The sequence below is a fragment of the Euleptes europaea genome, chromosome 18 (assembly GCF_029931775.1).
Source record: "Euleptes europaea isolate rEulEur1 chromosome 18, rEulEur1.hap1, whole genome shotgun sequence".
In the NCBI taxonomy this organism is placed as follows: domain Eukaryota; kingdom Metazoa; phylum Chordata; class Lepidosauria; order Squamata; family Sphaerodactylidae; genus Euleptes; species Euleptes europaea.
This window is the reverse complement of record NC_079329.1, coordinates 22,773,220-22,794,545: the sequence shown is the minus strand read 5'-3', so window position 1 is coordinate 22,794,545 and position 21,326 is coordinate 22,773,220. Positions and strand designations below refer to the sequence as shown.

The 21,326-nt window shown below is 50.5% G+C and overlaps 1 protein-coding gene across 1 annotated transcript; it reads left to right on the top strand.

Annotated features, from left to right (window-relative positions):
• Positions 1-4,498: 4,498 nt before the first annotated feature.
• Positions 4,499-20,416, top strand: LOC130489929 (ras-related protein Rab-18-B-like). The gene is made up of 7 exons (XM_056863717.1): positions 4,499-4,575; positions 4,694-4,749; positions 8,128-8,189; positions 9,613-9,685; positions 10,777-10,895; positions 16,809-16,875; positions 20,247-20,416. Exons 1-7 carry the CDS (start codon positions 4,499-4,501, stop codon positions 20,414-20,416), a joined length of 624 nt encoding a protein of 207 aa, XP_056719695.1.
• The last annotated feature ends 910 nt before the right edge of the window (positions 20,417-21,326 follow it).

The window sequence follows — 21,326 nt, the reverse complement described above, 5'->3', positions numbered from 1 at the left end:
GGCTGGATCCCCCGCCCCGCAGCCTCTGGGCAGGGCCAGCGCCGGGGCCGCCTCCCCGCGCCCTGCCCGAGAGGAGGGGCGCCCATCAGCCGCGGCCGCGGCGCCCACCGCCGCTCCCGCCCAGCCCCGCCCGGGGGGAGCCCCCGCCCCCCGCCCCTTACCCCTCCAACCCCCTACTCCCCCAACCCCTTACCCACCCCGAACCCCTTACCCCCCCAACCCCCAAAACCCTTACTGCCCCCAACCCCTTACTCCCCCCCGCCTCGCACCCCTTACCCCTCCAACCCCCTATTCCCCCAACCTCCAACCCCTTACCCCCCTCGAACCCCTTACCCCCCCAACCTCCAACCCCTTAAACCCTTACTGCCCCCAACCCCTTACTCCCCCCCGCCTCGCACCCCTTACCCCTCCAACCACCTACTCCCCCAACCTCCAACCCCTTACCCCCCTCGAACCCCTTACCCCCCCAACCTCCAACCCCTTAAACCCTTACTGCCCCCAACCCCTTACTCCCCCCCGCCTCGCACCCCTTACCCCTCCAACCCCCTACTCCCCCAACCTCCAACCCCTTACCCCCCTCGAACCCCTTACCCCCCCCAACCTCCAACCCCTTAAACCCTTACTCCCCCAACCCCTTACTCTCCCCCGCCTCGAACCCCTTACCCACCTCGAACCCCTTACCACCCCAACCTCGAACCCCTTAAACCCTTACTCCTCCCAACCCCTTACTCCCCCCCGCCTCGAACCCCTTACCCCCGCCTGTAACTCCTTACCCCCAACCCCCCGCCTCGAAAACCTCACCCCCAACCTCTTACTCCCCCCGCCTCGAACCCCTTACCGCTCAAACCCTTACTCCCCCAATCTCTAACCCCTTACCCCTCAACCCCCCTACTCCCCCAACCTAACCCCTTACCCACCTCGAACCCCTTACTCCCCCCGCCTCCAACCCCTTACCCCCAACCTCTAACCCCTTACCCCCGCCGCCTCGAACCCCTTACCCCCAACCCCCCCGCCTCGAGCCCCTTACCCCTCAAACCCTTTCTCCCCCAATCTCTAACCCCTTATCCTTTCCAACCTCTAACCCCTTACCCACCTCGAACCCCTTACTCCCCCCGCCTCCAACCCCTTACCCCCCAACCCGTTATGTCACCCACATGAACACACGAAGCTGCCTTATACTGAGTCAGACCCTTGCTCCATCGAAGTCGGTATCGCCTGCTGAGACCGGCAGCGGCTGTCCGGGATCTCAGGCAGGGGGTCTTTCACATCACCTCCTTGCCTAGCCCCTTTGACTGGGGATTAAACCCGGGGCCTTCTGCGTGCCAAGCAGAGGCTCGACCACTGAGCCACAGCCCCCGCCTCCCCATAAATAAAGCCATGAACGCATGAAGCTGCCTTATACTGAATCAGCCCCTCGGTCCATCAAAGTCAGTGTTGTCTACTCAGACCAGCAGCGGCTCTCCAGGGTCTCAGGCAGGGGTCTTTCACACCACCTGCTTGCCTAGTTCATCCCTTTCACTGGAGATGCCGGGGATTGAACCTGGGACCTTCCGCGTGCCAAGCAGGTGCTCGACAAACTGACCCATAGCCCCCGCGTGCTTTCATGTGTCATGAGCTGACTGGGGCATCGCGTCCATTTGGGGGGGCTGGGGTCCACACACCCCCTCCCCGGCCCACGTACAGGCTGTTTAGTCCGGGTTCGGTGCGCGCCTGGCTCAAGCGACGGGTGCTGGGCTTCGGAAGTCCTCCTCTCTAACGCTAGGGGCGGGAGAAAAGGCTCTCTGCACGTGCTCGGAAGCCTGGGGTGGAGTGCAGTCCGGGCCTGGGGAGGGCTGAAAACAGGTGGCTGGAGCTGAGAACTTACCAACGATCCTTCCCTATGCGCCGTCGTGTAGTGCGTTCCTAAGCAGAGCTACAACCTTCTAGATCCGTTTAGGATTGCATTGTTATGCGACTGAGAACCCTCCCGCCCCCCCACCTTCAACGGTTTTCCCAAGCAATTTTTCAACTTCTTTGGCTCAGTTGAGAGCATGTAGGAATATTACTATTCATGCGGGATACAAGTCGGATACCAGAAAAAAAAATTTTTTTTATGCAGGATACAAGGAAAAATAATTTAAACAGCGGGATCAAAGAGCTGTAACCTTGTAACTGTGCAAAACTCAAAGGTAATAAAGCAAAGTGCAGGAAACACTGAAGATAACAGTACTTGGCAGTCTTGCTAATTTTCCTGGCATAGTCGATTATTTATTTACTAAGAAAATGGATATAAAGCCTCTTCACAAAACCTGCTCACAAACTAAAAACAATACAAGGAAATCATAAAAACAATAATCCAAGAAACCATATCAACAAGCTGGGGCATTAAAAACAACTTGAAACAACACTAAGCTGATGACTGCAAGACCATCTTCAGTTGAGAAGCAGACTTAAAATAACTAAAAAAAAAAAAGGAACACCTCGTTTACAAGTATGGGCAGAAAAATATTTTGGCCTGGTGCCTAAGTATATTAAGATAGGCACCAAAACAGCATCAAAGGGGGGATATTCCAAAAACAAGGTGCCACCACCAAAAAGCCCTGCTTCTGGTTGCCACCTGCCTCTCCTCTGCATTTGGGGCACAAAGAGAAAGGCTTGGGGAAAAGGTGTTTGCAACCTGTGAACTGGACAGTATAGCTCAGGGGCCCCCTCCCCCTGCTCCCCATAATGGCCAAGGATTTCCAAGCCTTTGTTAAGTTCTTGGGAGATGGTATTAAACATTTTGATGGATTCTCGTTCTGCGGTTTCTCGCTGGATTCTCCCTTGGAAGCTCTTTCGCTGGAGAAGGGTGACTTTTCCCTTACAGACACTGCGACTAGGGAGACTGAACTCGGTCAGCCCACGCAGAGGCAGGCAATGGCTAACCACCTGCAAACATCCCTTGCCTTGGAAACCCTACACGGTCGCCGTAGGTCAGCTGTGACTCGAGGGCCCTTTCCACCACCCCCACGTGCCTTTGAGCATGTGCAGAGTGCTTGTCGCTTACTGCTGATTAACCAGAGCAGGCTCACACGAGGAAACAAAGCCACCAGGTCAGACAGCTGGGTGACTGAGCTCGAGGCCTCTTACCGTTAAAACAGAAGAGATAGAATAAAGAAATAAATACATTTTATTTGCAGCTAATATGCCAGATAAAACAGAAACTGACCATACAGAGTAGATGTTTACAACCAGGGCCATTAAGGCGACGTCGCTTCATTGCCACTGCACAATATTTTGCCACCTGGGTGGTGATTGGTGTCGCTGTCTCCCAGCAGAAACCTTTTGGTCCATTCACCCTCCTCACCAGAGCCCATTCCCCTAATCAAAGGGTCAATAATATTGAGACGGGCTGACATGTAGAGGGGACATCTAAAAAATCCATGCTCAGTGGTTTCCAGCTCCCCTGTGTTGCACGGGCAAAGTCTCTCCACCCTGGGGATCTTCTTAAAGCTCCCTTCTAATATGGCAGATGGTAGGGCTGCACATCTGGCCAGTGTATAGGCACTCCTATGTGTGTTCCCTTCCAGGGAGTCTAAATATGCAACTAGTGAAGAGATAGAATACTTTTTGTAACACCGGACCTAAAAGTCACAAAACAGTGTGCAGCGTTCTCTAGAACTCTTCGTCATGCTGGCAGCTCAGTGCAAAGAGCAAAAACAAAATAAAAAATTGGGAGGAGCTGTGTGGAGCATAGAGACAAGGACCTAAATGGTTAATGTTGTGTCGTCCCCCCCCCCCCGCTCATGTTGTTATCTTATCTGCCCTCTCCCCACCTTGTCCGGGGAGGGCAGGTCAGAAGTATAACAAATAAATAAGAGCCGTGGACTCTAATCTAGAGAACCGGGTTCGATTCCCCACTCCTGCACATGAAGCCAGCTGGGTGACCTTGGGCTAGTCACAGTTCTCTTAGAGCTCTCTCAGCCCCACCTTCCTCACAAGGTGTATTGTGGGGAGAGGAAGGGAAGGAGATTGTAAACTGGTTTGATTCTCCTTTAAAAAGGTAGAGAAACCGGCACATAAAAACCACCTCTTCATCTTCTTCAGAGTCTGCCACCACGCCCAGGACAGCTTGTTATTTCTTGCCTGTTTTTGTAATTGCTCGTCCTGAACTCCCAGACAGATGAAGGCTTCTAAAAAAAAAACTCCCCCAAAGTTTTGTGATGTTTTGGTTGCTTTTCATAAAAGGTATTGCACAACTTTGGGAATGAGGATCAACACGGCCACATGCAATTTTGCCCCTATTTATAGAAAAGAAGTCACCGTGCAAAGCAAACGTCGAGGAAGGATACCGGCCCTCCCATGAATGCTTCCCCCCCGCACAGTGCAGTTCTGTGACTCTCCTTGCTGGAGGAGGAGGTGGTGAGGGTGACCTATATTCCTGTCCCTCCTCCCTGTGTTCTGGGCTGGGATGTGGAGGGTGGAGTCCTTGTTTTCCCTCTGCCAAAGTCTGCGGGTGCCTCTGTTGACAGGGTTCACCATGGCGCGAGAGGATACCCTGTCGCTGCCCACCCTGAAGCTGCTGCTGGTCGGAGACAGTGCAGTGGGGAAATCCAGGTGCAAGCCGAGAGGGAGGAGTGCACCACAGAGTGGGAAGAAGGCTGAGGGCCTTCCTCTGCGGGGAGCTGCTGTTCCCGTACAGCTCACCCTTGTTCTCTCTTGTCTCTTCCCGCAGTCTCCTGCTGAGATTCACAGAAGACCAGTTTGAACCCTACCTGGATCCAACCATCGGTGAGCACTGCTGGCTGCCTCTTTCCTTTGTCACCCATGAGTAGGGTTGCCAACCTCCAGGTACTAGCTGGAGATCCCCTGATATTACAACTGATCTCCAGCCCATAGAGATCAGTTCCCCCGGAGGAAATGGCCGCTTTGGCAATTGGGCTCTATGACATTGAAGTCCTTCGCCTCCCCAAGCCCCACCCTCCTCAGGCTCCGCCCCAAAAACCTCCCTCCAGTGGCGAAGAGGGATCTGGCAACCCTACCCATGAGGGTGATGCGCCCAGGGCTTATTTTACACCAGAGATCATCTGTTTGACACCAGAAACTTGTTTTCCTGTGCCCGGTAGACTGTGAAAGAAAGTGATCGCCTCTGTGCATGTGCAAAATGCCTTTCCGCGCACATTGGTACAACAGGGACAGGCTGCATGAGGCAGGTTTTATGGTATTTTACATTCTTTTAAAAATTGAGTTTGTAAGCTGTCTTGAAGTATGGGATGGTGGAGGAAAGTGCTATCAAATTGCAGCCAACTTATGGTGAACCCAGCGGGTTTTGCAAGGCAAGAGACAAACAGCGGTGGTTTGCCAATGCCTTCCTCCGCGTAGCGACCCTGGAATTCCTTGGTGTTCTCCCATCCAAGTACTCATCAGGGCCGACCCTGCCTAGCTTCCAAGATCTGATGAGATCAGGCTAGCCTGGGCCATCCAGGTCAGGGCTGACTATGGGACAGGTGAGGTATAAACAGTTTCATGAGTAAATAAATAAAACATATTATTTTGGTGTCAGAGAGTGAGCCGTGATCTGAGAAGTCCCTCGTGCGGAGATGCGGCTCTGTCCTATTGATCGATTTCCCTGGCTGGCATATACTCCTAGGTTGCATTTTTATCTTTCACGCTTGTTGATGTATACGCATCCTGGGAAGTTTGACATCATATACAAGGTGTGAGCTGTGGGCCATGTTTTAATACACATGGAATAAACATTCCTACACAAAGCCACACATAATAAAAGGGTTTTACCTATATTTTTTTACCTTGTATTACGTTAATGGAGATGTCAGGATGTGTATTATATAATAATTTTACGTATCACCACTGAGGAAGGCCTAGATAAGGCCAAAACGCGGCTGGTCTTAGTTTGGTCGTTGTATAGATATACATCAACTGTGAACGTATTGCATGTAAATGTTTATTGTTTTTAGTTAGCCTGTGGAGAGAGGCTGTGGCTCAGTGGTAGAGCATCTGTTTGGCATGCAGAAGGTCCCAGGTTCAATCCCCGGCATCTCCAGTTAAAGGGACTAGGCATGTAGGTGATGCGAAAGACCTCTGTCTGAGACCCTGGAGAGCCGCTGCCAGTCTGAGTAGACAATACTGACTTTGATGGACCAAGAGTCTGATTCAGTATAAGGCAGCTTCATTTGTACATTGTAGGCCCTGTGTTTTTAACATAATTGTGCACTATAATAATAAAACAGATATATTTGTTGACATTTTAATAGTGTTTAGCTCAACCCCTTTCATTCCTCCTAAGCTGTCTCGACGTGGCGCAGGGCTTTTCGGAGCAGCTGCATGATATTGTCCACTTACTGTGCTTCCTCCGTTTTGCTATCATTTTTCCCAAACTTGGTGTTGTCCTGTTCTTTTGGGAAAGATGGCAGCCCAAGCACCTTTGCTCTCTGTGTGAACAGGAAGATTTGCATTTCGGAAGGTCCCATCCAGATTAGTGCCATTTTCCTTGCCCGGCCCCTTGGGGCCGCCACCCCCCTGCCACCGAAAGAATGGTAGTGGCTTGCCAACTTCCACGTTGTGGCTGGAGATCCCACTATTACAACTGATCTCCAGGTGACAGAGATCACCTGGAGAAAATGGCCACTTTGGAAGATAGACTCTATGGCACTGAAGTCCCTCCCCTCCCCTCCCCAAACCCCACCTTTCTCAGGCTCCACTAGGGTTCCCAACCTCCAGGTTGTGGCTGGAGATCTCCTGCTATTACACCTGATCTCCAGGCGATAGAGATCAGTTCACCTGGAGAAAATGGCCGCTTTGGCAATTGGACTCTCTGGCATTGAAGTCCCTCCCCAAACCCCGCCCTCCTCAGGCTGCACCCCCAAAATCTCCATGTGTTTCCCAGCCCAGAGCTGACAACCCTACTTGTGGATTTCTGCCACCAAAGGAATCCTTTACTGTGCTGTCTTCTACCCTTCTGCTGTGTTTATAGTCGGTCATGCCTTACTTGGTTTTCTATTTGCATTGTTTCCTAATTCTGTATTCCTAGTCCTATTGCATTGATTCTTGGAGGTCTTATTCTCTTTGACAGAATTTTTTAAATATATTTTGAAATCTGTCTTGAGTCTAGGTGAGAAAGGTTGGCTGTAAAGGAAGGAAAGAAATAAAGAGATTGGTGATTGATGCATTGCTGTACCTTAAGGCTATAACAAGATGTCAATTACTGTGTGTGTTTTTTAAGCCTCCGAAAAACTTCCTGTGTTGCAGGGAAAGGGGGAAATGGCAGCCCTGGAGTGCTGCTGAAAGGAAAAGGAAAGTGAAAAGAAACAGCCATGCGGATGTAGAGGCATTCACAGCGACAACAAAAATATGGAAAATCACTCCCCTGTAGTTTAGGGTTGCCAGGTCCCTCTTTGCCACCAGCAGGGCATTTTTGGGGCAGAGCCTGGGGAAGGCAGGGTTTGAGGAGGGGAAAGACTTCAATGTCATACAGTCCAATTGCCAAAGCAGCCATTTTCTCCCAGTGAACTGATCTCTATTGGCTGGAGATCAGTTGAAAGAGCAGGTGATCGCCGGCTAGTACCTGGAGGTTGGCAACCCTACACTGGTAGGAGGTCTTGGGGGTGGAGCTTGAGGAGGGTGGGGTTTGGGGAGGGGAGGGACTTCAATGCCATAGTGTCCAATTGCCAAAGCGGCCATTTCCTCCAGGGGAACCGATCTCTATCCCTGTTTCCTTAGCCTGCAGTTGTAGTTGGGGGAGAATTTTATGGATACCGTGGACCGCCAAAAAGACAACTAAGTGGGTTCTAGATCAAATCAAGCCTGAACTCTTCCTAAAAGGGCTAAACTGAGGCTATTGTACTTTGGTCACATAATGAGAAGACAAGAGTCACTGGAAAAGTCAATAATGCTAGGGAAAGTGGAAGGCAGCAGGAAAAGAGGCAGACCCAACATGAGATGGATTGACTCAATAAAGGACCGTGGCCCTCACTTTGCAAGGTTTGAGCAAGGCTGTTCATGATAGGATGTTTTGGAGGACATGCATTCATAAGGTCGCCATGAGTTGGAAGCGACTTGACGGTACGTAACACACATACACAGCTGTAGCAGGCCGAGGGAACAGGTGGCCACCCATGTGTCTGACACCTCTGTCTCTTCACTTGCCAGGTGTTGATTTTAAAGTGAAGAAGATGGTGGTCGGGGACCTTCCTCTGCAGTTGGCAATATGGGTAAGCAACATCTGGGGTCCCTGTAACAAACTGGGATGCTGGCAGTGGGGAATTAAATCTATCTCCTGGGAGGGGGGAAAAATCAGCTACAATGGCTCAAAAGTGAGTTATGGTAGGAAGGGGGAAATAGTGTCTTTCCTTGCCGTGAAACTCCCTTAGACCAAGGATTCCCTGGACAACACACTGGTAACCTGCCGCCACCACTCATGATCTCCTGAGGACATCTAGACTGACCTGCTGAGAAGGCACTCTTCCAGCGTAGTACCAGGCAGGGGGGTGGGGGAAGGCACATCCTGAGCAGAGAGGGGAGCCCCGTGCCATGCCACGCTGATAGCCCATGCTGTCCTGAGCCATTGCCCTGAAGCTCCTGCTACAGTCACCACTGATCCCCGCACTGCCTGAGACTCAGACGGGGAGCATGGCACTAGCTGTAGATCAGTCAGGGAGCCCCAAATCACCCCACACACTGCCAGAGCATTTCTGTGACCCCATCCTGGAGTTTTGCACAGATAGAGGGAGGGTGTGTGCCACACTGGGGTTGCCAGGTCCCTCTTTGCTACCCTGCAGGAGGTTTTTGGGATGGATCCTCAGAAAGGCAGGGTTTGGGGAGGGGAGGGACTTCAATGCCATAGGGTCCAATTGCCAAAGCGGCCATTTTCTCCAGGGGAACTGATCTCTATCGTCTGGAGATCAGTTGTAATAGCGGGAGATCTCCAGCTAGTACCTGGAGGTTGGCAGCCCTAGCACACATACACATTGGAGCCAGACACTGGTGGCCCCAGGGGCGGTTGCTGCGATGCTGCCACATTCTTGCCCCACCCCCTGGCCTCACGTGCAGTTGCTGTAGGCATGGCACGGGCGACAAGGAAGGACAGGCATCTACATGCTGGGGGTGCGACTGTGGCTCAGTGGTACAGCATCTGCTTGGCATTCAGGTTCAATCCCCAGCATCTCCAGTTAAAGGGACCAGGTATGTAGGTGATGTGAAAGACCTGCCTGAGACCCTGGAGAGCCACTGCCGGTCTGAGCAGACAATACTGACTTCGATGGACCAAGGGTCTGATTCAGTATAAGGCAGCTTCATGTGTTCATACCTGGAGATATTGGGGGTGGAGCCTGGGGAGATGAGAGACCTCAGCAGGGCATAATGCCACCTTCCATAACGGCCGTTTTCTCCAGGCGAACTGATCTTGGTCATCTGGAGATCAATTATAATAGTGGGAGATCTCCAGGTGCCCCCTGGAGGTTGGCAGCCCTACTGTCACCCTAAATCTAGAGTTTATGGATTTCTTCTATGGAGGAATGCCCCATACAGAAAGTGCTCTGGCCTTTGTAAACCTTAACTTGGCGTGATGTTTACGACACAGATTTTTCAGCATCCTCTTTATCCTAAAAGCCCTTTTTTTTTCCTCCCCTTTTGTAGGACACGGCGGGGCAGGAGCGGTTTCGAACGTTAACTCCTAGTTATTACCGTGGTGCTCAAGGTGTAATTTTAGGTAGGTGGCAGACATCCCAGGGCTGTTATTAGCGCGGCTCTGAAGTCAAAGCCATTAAAGGAGAAGTCAATGAAATCATTTTTGTTATTCTCCTCCTTGAAGGGTGGCTGGTGCTGATGGAGTTAGAACAGCAATGAACGCTGCTGCACTCCCACGCCGATAGGATGATGGGAAAGCGTTTCTGTTTTTTGGCAAAGCGTTCCTGTTTCTTGAAAGGGCCGAAAATGAAAAAGCTGAAGCCCCTTTGGCTTGGCTTCGTAGGCATTTCCATTTGACGTTGGGTCGCTCAAATAGACTCGCAGAGCCTTTTCCCACGCAAACTGAGCCCCCGACTGTATTTTAACCTCTCTTTTTTTTTTTTTTGCGACACTCATTCTTTCAAAAAGACACACGCACGGCTAAAAGGGTTCACCCCGGCAAGGTTAGAGTTGTGCTGCCAAACTCGAATTACATCCAGGAGGAGCCTGTGAAATTCACAACATCTCTGTTCTTTTTCTGCGATTGAAAGGGTTCTGGAAGCCCTGGCTGGGAGAAGGAACTTTCTCCCCCCAGGTACAAAATATCGTGCTTTGAATACTCAGGAAAATGTATTGCTCCCCTATCAGAAGAAGAAGAAGAGTTGGTTTTTATACCCCGCTTTTCTCTACCTTTAGGAGTCTCAAAGTGGCTTGCAACCACCGTCCCTTCACCTCCCCATAGGGTTGCCAGGTCCCTCTTCACCACCGGAAAGAGGTTTTTGGGGCAGAGCCTGAGGAGGGCGGGGTTTGGGGATGGGAGTCCAATTGCCAAAGCGGCTATTTTCTCCAGGTGAACTGCTCTCTATCAGCTGGAGATCAGTTGTAATAGCAAGAAATCTCCAGCTACTACCTGGAGGTTGACAACCCTAGCTATCTCAAGCATGCATGTTCAGGGATTCCTAAGAGCTAGCAGCAGGATCCTAGGCCCTACGATGCTGCGGAGAACACATCCAGAACAGCAACATGGAGTCACATGTGTTGAAGTAACCCATTTATCTCCCTTCTGAAATGCTTCTGTGTGATCAAGAAGAAGACTTGTATATGTCTTTGCCTGGATCTCTTTCTCCTGACCAGTTTACGATGTCACCAGAAGGGAGACTTTTGTGGGGCTGAAGAGCTGGCTACAGGAGCTGGAGATGTACGCCACAAGGAAGAACGTCGTGAAGATGCTCGTGGGCAACAAAATTGATAAGGTTGGTTGGGAGACAGTCGCCCACTTAGGACTGAGTCCCAGGCGAGCAATAGGGCAGGGACAGCCTAATTTACTTCACGGGATAAAATGGAGGGGAGGAGAACAGTATGGACCCAGGGAGGACTCAGGGGGGGAAAGTAACATGAGGTTAGACCATAGATGGGAAGAAATTTAGGCTGAGTTCATGATTATTTTATTTTTATTTACTTAGAGAATTTATATACTGCCTCTCACATTAATTTGAGCCAGTGTGGTGTAGTGGCTAACAGCGGTGGTTTGGAGCGATGGACTCTATTCTGGAGAACCAGGTTTGATTCCCCACTCCTCCACATGAGTGGTGGACTCTAATCTGGAGAACTGGGTTGGTTTCCCCACTCCTCCCCATGAAGGCAGCTGGGTGACCTTGGGCTAGTCACAGCTCTATTAAAGCTCTCTCAGCCCCACCTACCTCACAGGGTGTCTGTTGTGGGGAGGAGAAGGTGATTGTAAGCTGGTTTGATTCTTCCTTAAGCGGTAGAGAAAGTCGGCATATAAAAACCAACTCTTCTTCTTCTAAATATTATCCACTCTGACTGGCTGTTTCCCGTCACCTGATCCTTTTTTTAAAAAAATTGAGTGGCCAGGGATTGTACCTGGGATCTTCTGCTCACAACGGAGATGCTCTGCCACTGTGGTGTGACCCCATCTCATAGCATGTACAGAAAAGAAGCACGCTATAGGGCACTGAGAGGAAAGGGGGCAATGGTACAGAGAATAGGTTAAAGGGAGAAAAACGAATGAACACTGGCGTTTTATGCATGGCTGTTTCCCTCGCGGACACCCCTCCGATGGCTTCGGGTCTTTGTTTTGATTATGCATGGCATTTCCGACTGTTAGAGGTCGCCTTGCTATCCCCCTGTGTTTCCCTGCTTTTTCAAATACGAGATAAAACAGGTCTCTGAAAACGTGGGCAAAACGTGGGGAAACTCAGGGGCAGAGCGAGTTGACCTCTGATGTTCGGAAACGGCATGCATAATCACCACAAAGACCCAAAGTCGTCGGAGGGGTGACACTAGGGTTGCCAACCTCCTGCTATTACAACTGATCTCCAGGCGACAGAGACCAGTTCCCCTGGAGAAAGTGGCAATTGGACTCTATGGCATTGAAGTCCCTCTCCTCTCCAAACCCCACCCTCCTCGGGCTCCGCCCCCAAAATTGACACGCATTTCCCAACCTGGAACTGGCAACCCCAAATGACAGTGAGGGAAACATGCATAAAAGACTACTGTAATCACAGGGAGAAAATCATAGAATCATAGAGTTGGAAGGGACCACCAGGGCCATCAAGTCCAACCCCCTGCATAATGCAGGAAATTCACAACCACCTCCCCCCTCCACACCCCTAGTGACCAGAAGATGGCCAAGATGCCCTCCCTCTCATCATCTGCCTAAGGTCACAGAATCAGCATTGCTGACAGATGGCCATCTAACCTCTTCTTAAAAACCTCCAGGGAAGGAGAGCTTACCACCTCCCGAGGAAGCCTGTTCCACTGAGGAACTGCTCTAACTGTTAGAAAATTCTTCCAAATGTCTAGACGGAAACTCATTTGATTTAGTTTCAACCCATTGGTTCTGGTCCGACCTTCATGAGCATCAGAAAACAACTCGGCACCCCCCTCTATATGACAGCCCTTCAAGTACTTGAACATGGTTATCATATCCCCTCTCAGTCTTCTCCTCTTCAGGCTAAACATACCCAAAATGCTTTTGAGGAGTTAATGAAACCGGACAGCACCCCCTCGAGGGGGTGAAAATTGGCTGCCAGAGTGGTTCGCATTGGGTGCCCCGGGTTTAGATGCCATCCACCCCTGATGCCCGCTGACCGTTCACACAGGCCTCCTTCTGCCTGTGGCCCAGCTCCAGAGCAGGCCACATGAGTAAGCCCTCGCTGCGCCCTGGGCAACTTTGACGCTCGAGCCCAACGGATTCAAAGGCTGGGCCGTCCTTCCCCCTCCCTCTGCACGGCTTCCTAACAGTCAGGAGTCCTGTCTGGGCCTGCCGGGGGATTACTGTTACCTGCCTCGCACCCGCACCCGGTGCCAGAGGCGTCAGCTGCCTCCATTCGTCATCTTCCTTGGCAGTATCTCCTCCTCAGCCTCCCTCTCCCATCTGTTCTGAAGCCAGCGGCTTCCCATTCATAATCCCTTGTTTTCTGTTGCTGGGTGGGTTTCTTTTGTTTTTTTGTAGATCACTGGCATATTTGTGGATCCACCACGGTTTTCCATCCCAATGAAGAAAGGAGTCCACAGGGAGCAGGCAGAAGGCCTCGGCCTCGTGTCCTTCTTTCAGGAGCTTCTTAGATTCCTTTACCTTGTTCTGCACTGAGAAATTATTTTTCACACATTACAGAGTACACTGGTCGGATCTGGGTTCCCACCCTGTGGAGCTGTCAGGAGTGAGTTGTGGTTTCTCCATAGGGTTGCCAACCTTCAGGTAGTAGCTGGAGATCTCCTGTTATTACGAGTGATCTCCAGCCGATAGAGATCAGTTCACCTGGAGAAAATGGCTGCTTTGGCAATTGGACACTATGGCATTGAAGTCCTTCCCCTCCCCAAACCCTGCCCTCCTCAGGCTCCGCCCCCAAAACCTCCCACCGGTGGTGAAGAGGACCTGGCAACTCTATTTCTCCTCAGTAGCTTCGGACCCCCAGTGCAGGGCATGACTGGGACACACATAGAAAAGGGGCTTCAGCCTCCCTATTGGGTTGCCAGGTCCCTTTTCGCCACCGGTGGGAGGTTTTTGGGGCGGAGCCTGAGGAGGGCGGGGTTTGGGGAGGGGAGGGACTTCAATGGCATTGAGTCCAATTGCCAAAGCGGCCACTTTCTCCAGGTGAACTGATCTCTATCGGCTGGAGACCAGTTGTAATTGCAGGAGATATCCAGCTAGTACCTGGAGGTTGGCAACCCTACTCCATACCCCCCGCATCATTTTCCTAACCTGAAATGGGCTGGGGAGGCTATTTGGCCCGTTGGGGAATCCCCCCACACCAGGATTGTTTCAGGTTGGGGAGATAGGTTGGAACGTTGAAGCCCCTTCTCCATCCCAATCCAAATTGGGCACTGCTTGCATTGGAATTGAGGACTAGGGTTGCCAACCAGAGGAAGAGAGAGGGGTGGGGACAGGGACAGGGGGAATAACATTACATCACTTTCAGCAAATACCGAGAAGTGGCATCACATTGGTGTGACATCAGCGTGACAATGTATGATTTGGACAGGTTTATCCAAATCCTAGAGCTGTGTCGAACTCATTTGTTATGAGGGCCAGATAGGACATTAATGTCACATGGTCGGGCCAAGCTTGCCCTGATTGGGACTGGGGGACGGCTGGCGAGCCCCCAGTGGGCTCTCCGACCATGATCGGGGCGGCGGGGGGCTGCCTCGGTTGGCTCCCAGGCCGGATAAGAGCTCTCAAGGGGCCGGATCCAGCCCGCAGACCATATGTTTGATACCCCTGTACGAGAGCATTGCACCAATGTCATGCTGGTGACGTGACGTCACTTCCGGGTGTCTGCCAGAAGTGATGTCATGCCCTTGGTGCAATTCTGCATTTAACACACACACCCCATGAGCCCTCAGTAGGCCCACAGGCAAAAGACAGGAACCGCTACTGGGGTGGGGACCCCAGACGCAACCTGTGTACTCCGCAATGTGCGGATCGGCATTTTGTTAGGAGAACAAGTCGAAAGGCAGAATATACAAGAGGAGACAGCAGAGCCTTGCCTTGCAGGGTTGTTACGCAGGCCAAGAAAAACCAGATGCCAGAATGAAACCGCCCGGGATTATTCATTACTTTCTGACAGGCGGTCAAATTCCTTCCTGACCCCACACAAGGCAGCCAACGAGACCCTCAATTGAGGGGGTTTAAAATACCGCGTCGCCATCCGCACATGCCTGTTTCCAGCGGCTTCAGTGCAGGAAGTCAAAGATACATGTGACGTGCCCAGAATAGATTCGAGTAGGCAGGAAAGAGAGAGGGAAAGTCAGAAGGCTCCTGTTCCTCCTTCCCTCAGTGATCCCTGTGGGAGATTCACACCAATAAGATCCTGTCGCTCTTGTCTCAGCTGCCTCAAGAGAGCAGTCCCTGGTGTAGGCACGTGAGAAATTACCAGGCTGTTTGCTGGTGATTCACGGAGCGCCGTCTTTCTCTTTAAAACTGCGAACTTGGCACTTCCCAGAGATGATAACCTGCCGTTCTTTATCCAAGGATGTAAAAGCCCGCTCCAGCAATCTGGATGTTTTTTTCGTTACCAACTCCCTTCAACTTGAGGAGCCCCGTGGCCCAGAGTGGTAAGCTGCAGTACTTCAGTCCAAAGCTCTGCTCACGACCTGAGTTCGATCCTGACGGAAGTCGGTTTCAGGTCACCGGCTCAAGGTTGACTCAGCCTTCCATCCTTCCGAGATCGGTCAAATGAGTACCCAGCTCGCTGGGGGTAAAGTGTGGATGACTGAGGAAGGCAATGGGAAACCATCCCATAAACAGAGTCTGCCTAGTAAACGTCAGGATGTGAAGTCACCCCATGGGTCAGTAATGACCCGGTGCTTGCACCTTTACCTTTACCCTTCAACTTCCAACAAAGCACATGCAAGGTTGTTTTGTTTTTTGGGTACACTAGTCAAATGATGACTTTGGAAGAAAAGTTTTACCAGCTGGCCATTCTAAATGTCAAATGTAAAATAGACAGCTCTTTAAAATGCCTTCCATGTTCTGTCTTGGGAGCTATAGAAGAACAGAGATTCTAAAAGACAGTTATTGTCAAGCTTTCCTTCAAGCTGGTGAAGGGGGCTCCTCTCATCTTTTTGGCACCTTTCAAGATCTGTCATCCTAGGCATCTTCACACTTTCATAGTTAAATGGTGGAACTCCCTGCCCCAGGATGTGGTGATGGCTGCCAACTTGGAAGGCTTTAAGAGGGGAGTGGACGTGTTTATGGAGGAGAGGGCTATCCATGGCTACTAGTCAAAATGAATACTAGTCATGATGCATACCTATTCTCTCCAGGATCAGAGGAGCATGCCTATTATATTAGGTGATTTGGTACGCAGGCAGGATGGTGCTGCTGCAGTCGTCTTGTTTGTGGCTTCCTAGAGGCACCAGGTTGGCCACTGAGTGAACAGACACATGTGTGAACAGACAGGACTTGATGGGCCTTGGTCTGATCCAGCAGGGCTTTTCTTATGTTCTTATGTTCTAGGCGATAGCCAAGGTTTGCCTAGCAGTTGGGCCGGCCCCAAGCTCATGCAGTAGCATCCATTATTCTGATCAAAATAACTGTGGGCATTTTTAACCAATTTGTAACATGCTTTGCAGTCTTTCTTGTGTTCGGTTGTGCAGCTATTTTGGGAGGCAAGTAGCCAGTTTTTCTCATTTTAGGCACATTTTAAAGTCTAAAAAACAGAGCCCTTTTATGATTGTTTCCCTCACAGTCACCTCTCTGAAGACCAGGTCTTTGTGTTGATTATGCATGCCGTTTCCAACCATCAGAGGTCACCACGCTCTCCCACTGCGTTTCCCCATGTTTTGCCCACATTTTCAAATTGGAGATAAAACAGGTCCCTCAAAACGCAGGGAAATGCAGGGGGAGAACGAGGCGATCTCTAACGGTCGGAAACGGCATGCATAATCAACACAAAGACCTGAAGTCATAGGAGGGGTGACGGCGAGGGAAACAGCCATGTATAAAAGGCCAGAGACTTGCCCAAGGCCACACAGTGAGTTTGTGGCAGAGGCCACCTCATTGGTCACAGGTCAATTGTTCCAACAAACACCGTATGCACTGGATCGTGGTGGCGCCTTGCAGAAAGCAGCCCCAGGCTCTCTCTTGAGGATTTCAGCAAATGCAACAAATTGTAACAACATTCTCTTCTTATCCCTAGCCCGACCGCGAGGTGGACAGAAAGGAAGGTTTGCAGTTTGCTCGGACGCACTCCATGCTTTTCATAGGTAGGTGAAGGAAACCTGGAACTGAGCCTGCTGGTTTTTCAGGGCTGTAATGCTGGAACGGGATAGTTTGGGAAGCCGTCTTTTTACAGCCAGTGGCCCCAGTGCAATTAACAGCAGCCTTATATGCAAAAGGGGAGCCCCGTGGGCTCAGAGTGGTAAGCTGCAGCACTGAAGTCCCAGCTCTGCTCATGACCTGGGTTCGATTCCAAAGGAAGTTGCTTCCAGGTAGCCGGCTCAAGGTTGACTCAGCCTTCCATCCTTCCAAGGTCGGTAAAATGAGTACCAGCTTGCTGGCGGTAAAGTGTAGACCAAAAAGTTCTTATACTTTTTCCACTCACGACCCCTTTTTGCCCGAGAAATTTTTACGCGACCCCGGGTGTATAGGTATATAAATTAGGTATATAAATCATAAAGAAACCTGATAATAAATCATAAAGAAACACTTTACTGTTGCCAAATTTTTCGCGACCCCCACATGCAGTTGTGTGTGTGTGTGTAAAGTGCCATCATGTCGCAGCTGACTTATGGCAACCCCTTTTTGGGGTTTTCATGGCAAGAGACTAACAAAGGTGGTTTGCCAGTGCCTTCCTCTGCACAGCAACCCTGGTATTCCTTGGTCGTCTCTCATCCAAATACTAACCAGGGCTGGCCCTGCTTAGCTTCTGAGATCTGACGAGATCAGGCTAGCCTGGGCCACCCAGGTCAGGGCCACATGCAGTTACATGACCCCATATGGGGTCACTACCCGCAGTTTAAGACGCTTTGGTGTAGACGACTGGGGAAGGCAGTGGCAAACCACCCTGTAAACATAGTCCGCCTAGTAAATGATGGGTATTGGTTCTTGTAGGTTATCTGGGCTGTGTAACTGTGGTCTTGGTATTTTCTTTCCTGACGTTTTGCCAGCAGCTGTGGCAGGCATCTTCAGAGGAGTAACACTGAAGGACAGTGTCTAGTCTGCCAATAGCAGTAGAAAAGAGCAAGAGTCCAGTAGCACCTTAAAGACTAACAAAATCTCTGGCAGGGTAGGAGCTTCCGTGAGTCACAGCTGTGACTTACAAAAGCTCACGCCCTGCTAGGCATTTTGTTAGTCTTTAAGGTGCTCTTGCTCTTTTCTACTGCCTAGTAAACGTCACCCCATGGATCAGTAATGACCCAGCGCTTGCACAGGGGACTACCTTCCCCTTTTATATGCAAAAAGACAGTGTAGTAATTAAAGTGTCAGACTCGGATCTGGGAGATTCAGGTTTGAATCTCCACTCTGACAAAGAAAGTGTGTGGGAGATGTTGGGCCGATCGCTCCCTCTCTGCCTAACCAACCTCGCAGGGTTATTGCTGCGAGGATAAAATGGAGAAGGGGGAAATCATGCTAGAAGGAAGACAATTTGGGGGCCCTCTAGAGAGAAAAGCAGGGTATAAATATCAAATAAAACCCAAGCAAGAGAAGCATGTTTTCTCACCTCTTTATCTCTCTTGCTTAATTTTTTTCCCCCAGTTTCAGTCACCTTTATTGGCATGATCATAGTAATAATAGTAACAGGAATACATAAAACTCCATTCTCACTCAAAAGAGTCACACATGCAACAATATAACCAAAACTTAACCATCAATTTAAAACTCTTTGGTTTTAAATGCCTTGCTTAATTTCTGAGCACCAGGCTGCCCTTAAAGGGGACTGGAGCTGTAGGGGTGGGTGGGAATGGTGGCCGGCTCAAGGTGGTCTAAGAACAGCAGAAGAAGTAAAGATGTTGGCTTTGGGAAGCAATTTTCCAAAATCCTTGGTAACTGCAAGCAAATCTTCTCTCTCACACACGAACAAACACACATACACATCCCTGCTCCTCCGTATCCTCCTCCCCGCCCTCCGTGAATGGCATTTGGAGGTCACCCTGGGCAGACTGCCCCTCCCAATATTTTCGGACCCCTCAAAAATAATACAGAGCTCTTCTATGTTGACTTTTTAATGTGCATGTCTAACTGTAAGTTTGTTAGTGGTTAATGTTGGTGCAAATGTGCCCCCATGTGGCGAAAGAGAACATCCGCTGGGGATTTTAACAAGAGCCGTTGACGGAAGATCTCTCAACACAGAGAAACCGCTGAGATTTTTTTTTTTTTAAGCTTAATGGAAAATAAACTCCCCCTTCCCCCGAGGGTTCTGTTTTCCAGGCTTTTCCTGGAAATATTTGTACATACAGTGGGCGATCTTTTTCAGAATGACGTGGTAAAGAAAAGATAAAAAGTATACAACACCTGTGTTAATTTATGGTTCTAAGCTTTAGTCCTTGAAAGGACAAGCTGTTGGAGAAGGACAATGCAGCTGGATGCATCATGTACAAGGAGATGGTTTTTATACCCCGCTTTTCACTACCTTTAGCCCCGTGGCGCAGAGTGGTAAGCTGCAGTACTGCAGTCCAAGCTCTGCTCACGACCTGAGTTCGATCCCAACGGAAGTTGGTTTCAGGTAGCCGGCTCAAGGCTGACTCATCCTTCCATCCTTCCGAGGTCGGTCAAATGAGTACCCAGCTTGCTGGGGGTAAAGGGAAGATGACTGGGGAAGGCATTGGCAAACCACCCCGTAAACAAAGTCTGCCTCGTAAACGCCGGGATGTGACGTCATCCCGTGGGTCAGTCACCCTGTGGGTCAGGAACGTGCCTGGCTGCAACATATTATCACTGCCACCCCACAGGAGATCTTATTACATTACAGCAGCGCCCTCTCCTGGCCACCCATATTCCCAGTCCTCCTAAGGTTGCCAACCTCCAGGTATTAGCTGGAGATGTCCTGCTATTACAACTGATCTCCCGCCAATAGAGATCAGTTCACCTGGAGAAAGTGGCCGCTTTGGCAATTGGGCTCGATGCCATTGAAGTCCCTCCCCAAACCCCGCCCTCCCCAGGCTCTGCCCCAAAAACCTCCCACCGGTGGCGAAGAGGGACCTGGCAACCCGAAGTCCTCCACTCACTGCTTGGTTCTATTTCCAGTGTTTCCCCACCCCCAGATAGTGCACATTTCTGATTTAATTTGCGACGCAGAAGCAGAGCGGCAAACTGAGCAGCTCTCTTCCCCTCATCAGTTGCTGGCAGACTTCTTGGTGGGCAGTCCAGGGTCATCCACCCTTGATAGGGTTGCCAGGTCCCTCTTCGCCACCGGTGGGAGATTTTTGGGACCGAGCCTGAGGAGGGCAGGGTTTGGGGAGGGGAGTCCATAGAGCCATGGAATCCAATTGCCAAAGCAACCATTTTCTCCCTATCGGCTGCAGATCAGTTGTAATAGCAGGAGATCTCCAGCTAGCACCTGGAGGTTGCCAACCCTAACCCTTGATTCATGTTCTGTGCCGAGTGATGAAGGAGCTTGTCCTTTGTTTCTGCCTAGAAGCCAGCGCTAAAATGAAGGAGGGAGTGCAGAGTGCCTTTGAGGAGGCTGTCATGAGGATCCTACAGACTCCAGAACTTTGGGATGTAAGAAGGGAAGGAGTCGAGCTGGTGGAGGATGGAATGCTTCAAGAAGTACCTGGCTGCGGTCCATATTGTTCTCTGGCTTAAAGTCCACCATCGTCAAGCCAAATATCTCAGGTCCAGTGTACTTCATAGACAGCCTCATTGTCTGTGTTCTGTTTAGCATAAGAACGTAAAAGAAGCCATGCTGGATCAGACCGAGGCCCATCAAGTCCAGCAGTCTGTTCAGTGCCTTAAGAGAATGCCCACATGGCTATCCTAGCTGTGTCTCAGGAATACATTATGAGGGCATACACATCAAATGCAACGGGAGCCAGCGTGGTGTAGTGGTTAATCTGGAGAACCGGGTTTGATTCCCCACTCCTCCACATGAGCAGTGGACGCTAATCTGATGAATCGGGTTGGTTTCCCCACTCCTCCACATGAAGCCAGCTGGGTGACCCTGGGCTAGTCACAGCTCTCTTAGAGCTCTCTCGGCCTCACCTACCTCACAAGGTGTCTGTTGCAGGGAGAGGAAGGAAAGGAGATTGTAAGCCAGGTTGATTCTCCTTAAAAGGTAGAGAAAATTGGCATATAAAAACCAACTCTTCTTCTTCTTCTGCATGGATGTATAGATAGAATACATGGATAGCCGACTGGCTGAATGTTCCCCATGGACTGGGAAGTTCTGGCTTAGATCCTAAGTGTAGCAATCCTGCTTTCCAAGGCAACGACTGAATGTAGAATGGTTTCGATGCATCTTTCTGAACTGGAAATTTTAGATAAATGTAATGAGCTTGGTTTAGGTTAACCTCGGAGAACAATCCTTCACACCCCACACTTAGCCAGCCAAGTGCCCCCAGGATAAGGGTGCACAGCTCATTACAAACCACGGCAGATTCCAGACTGTTTCCCCCTGAGTGGGGCAAGAGATGTGGCTTCCCTAGCTTCTAAAGGAGCAGGGCAGGTAATCTTTTACCCCGGGAATGTTACCTCAGTAGAAACGTGGCGTGGAACC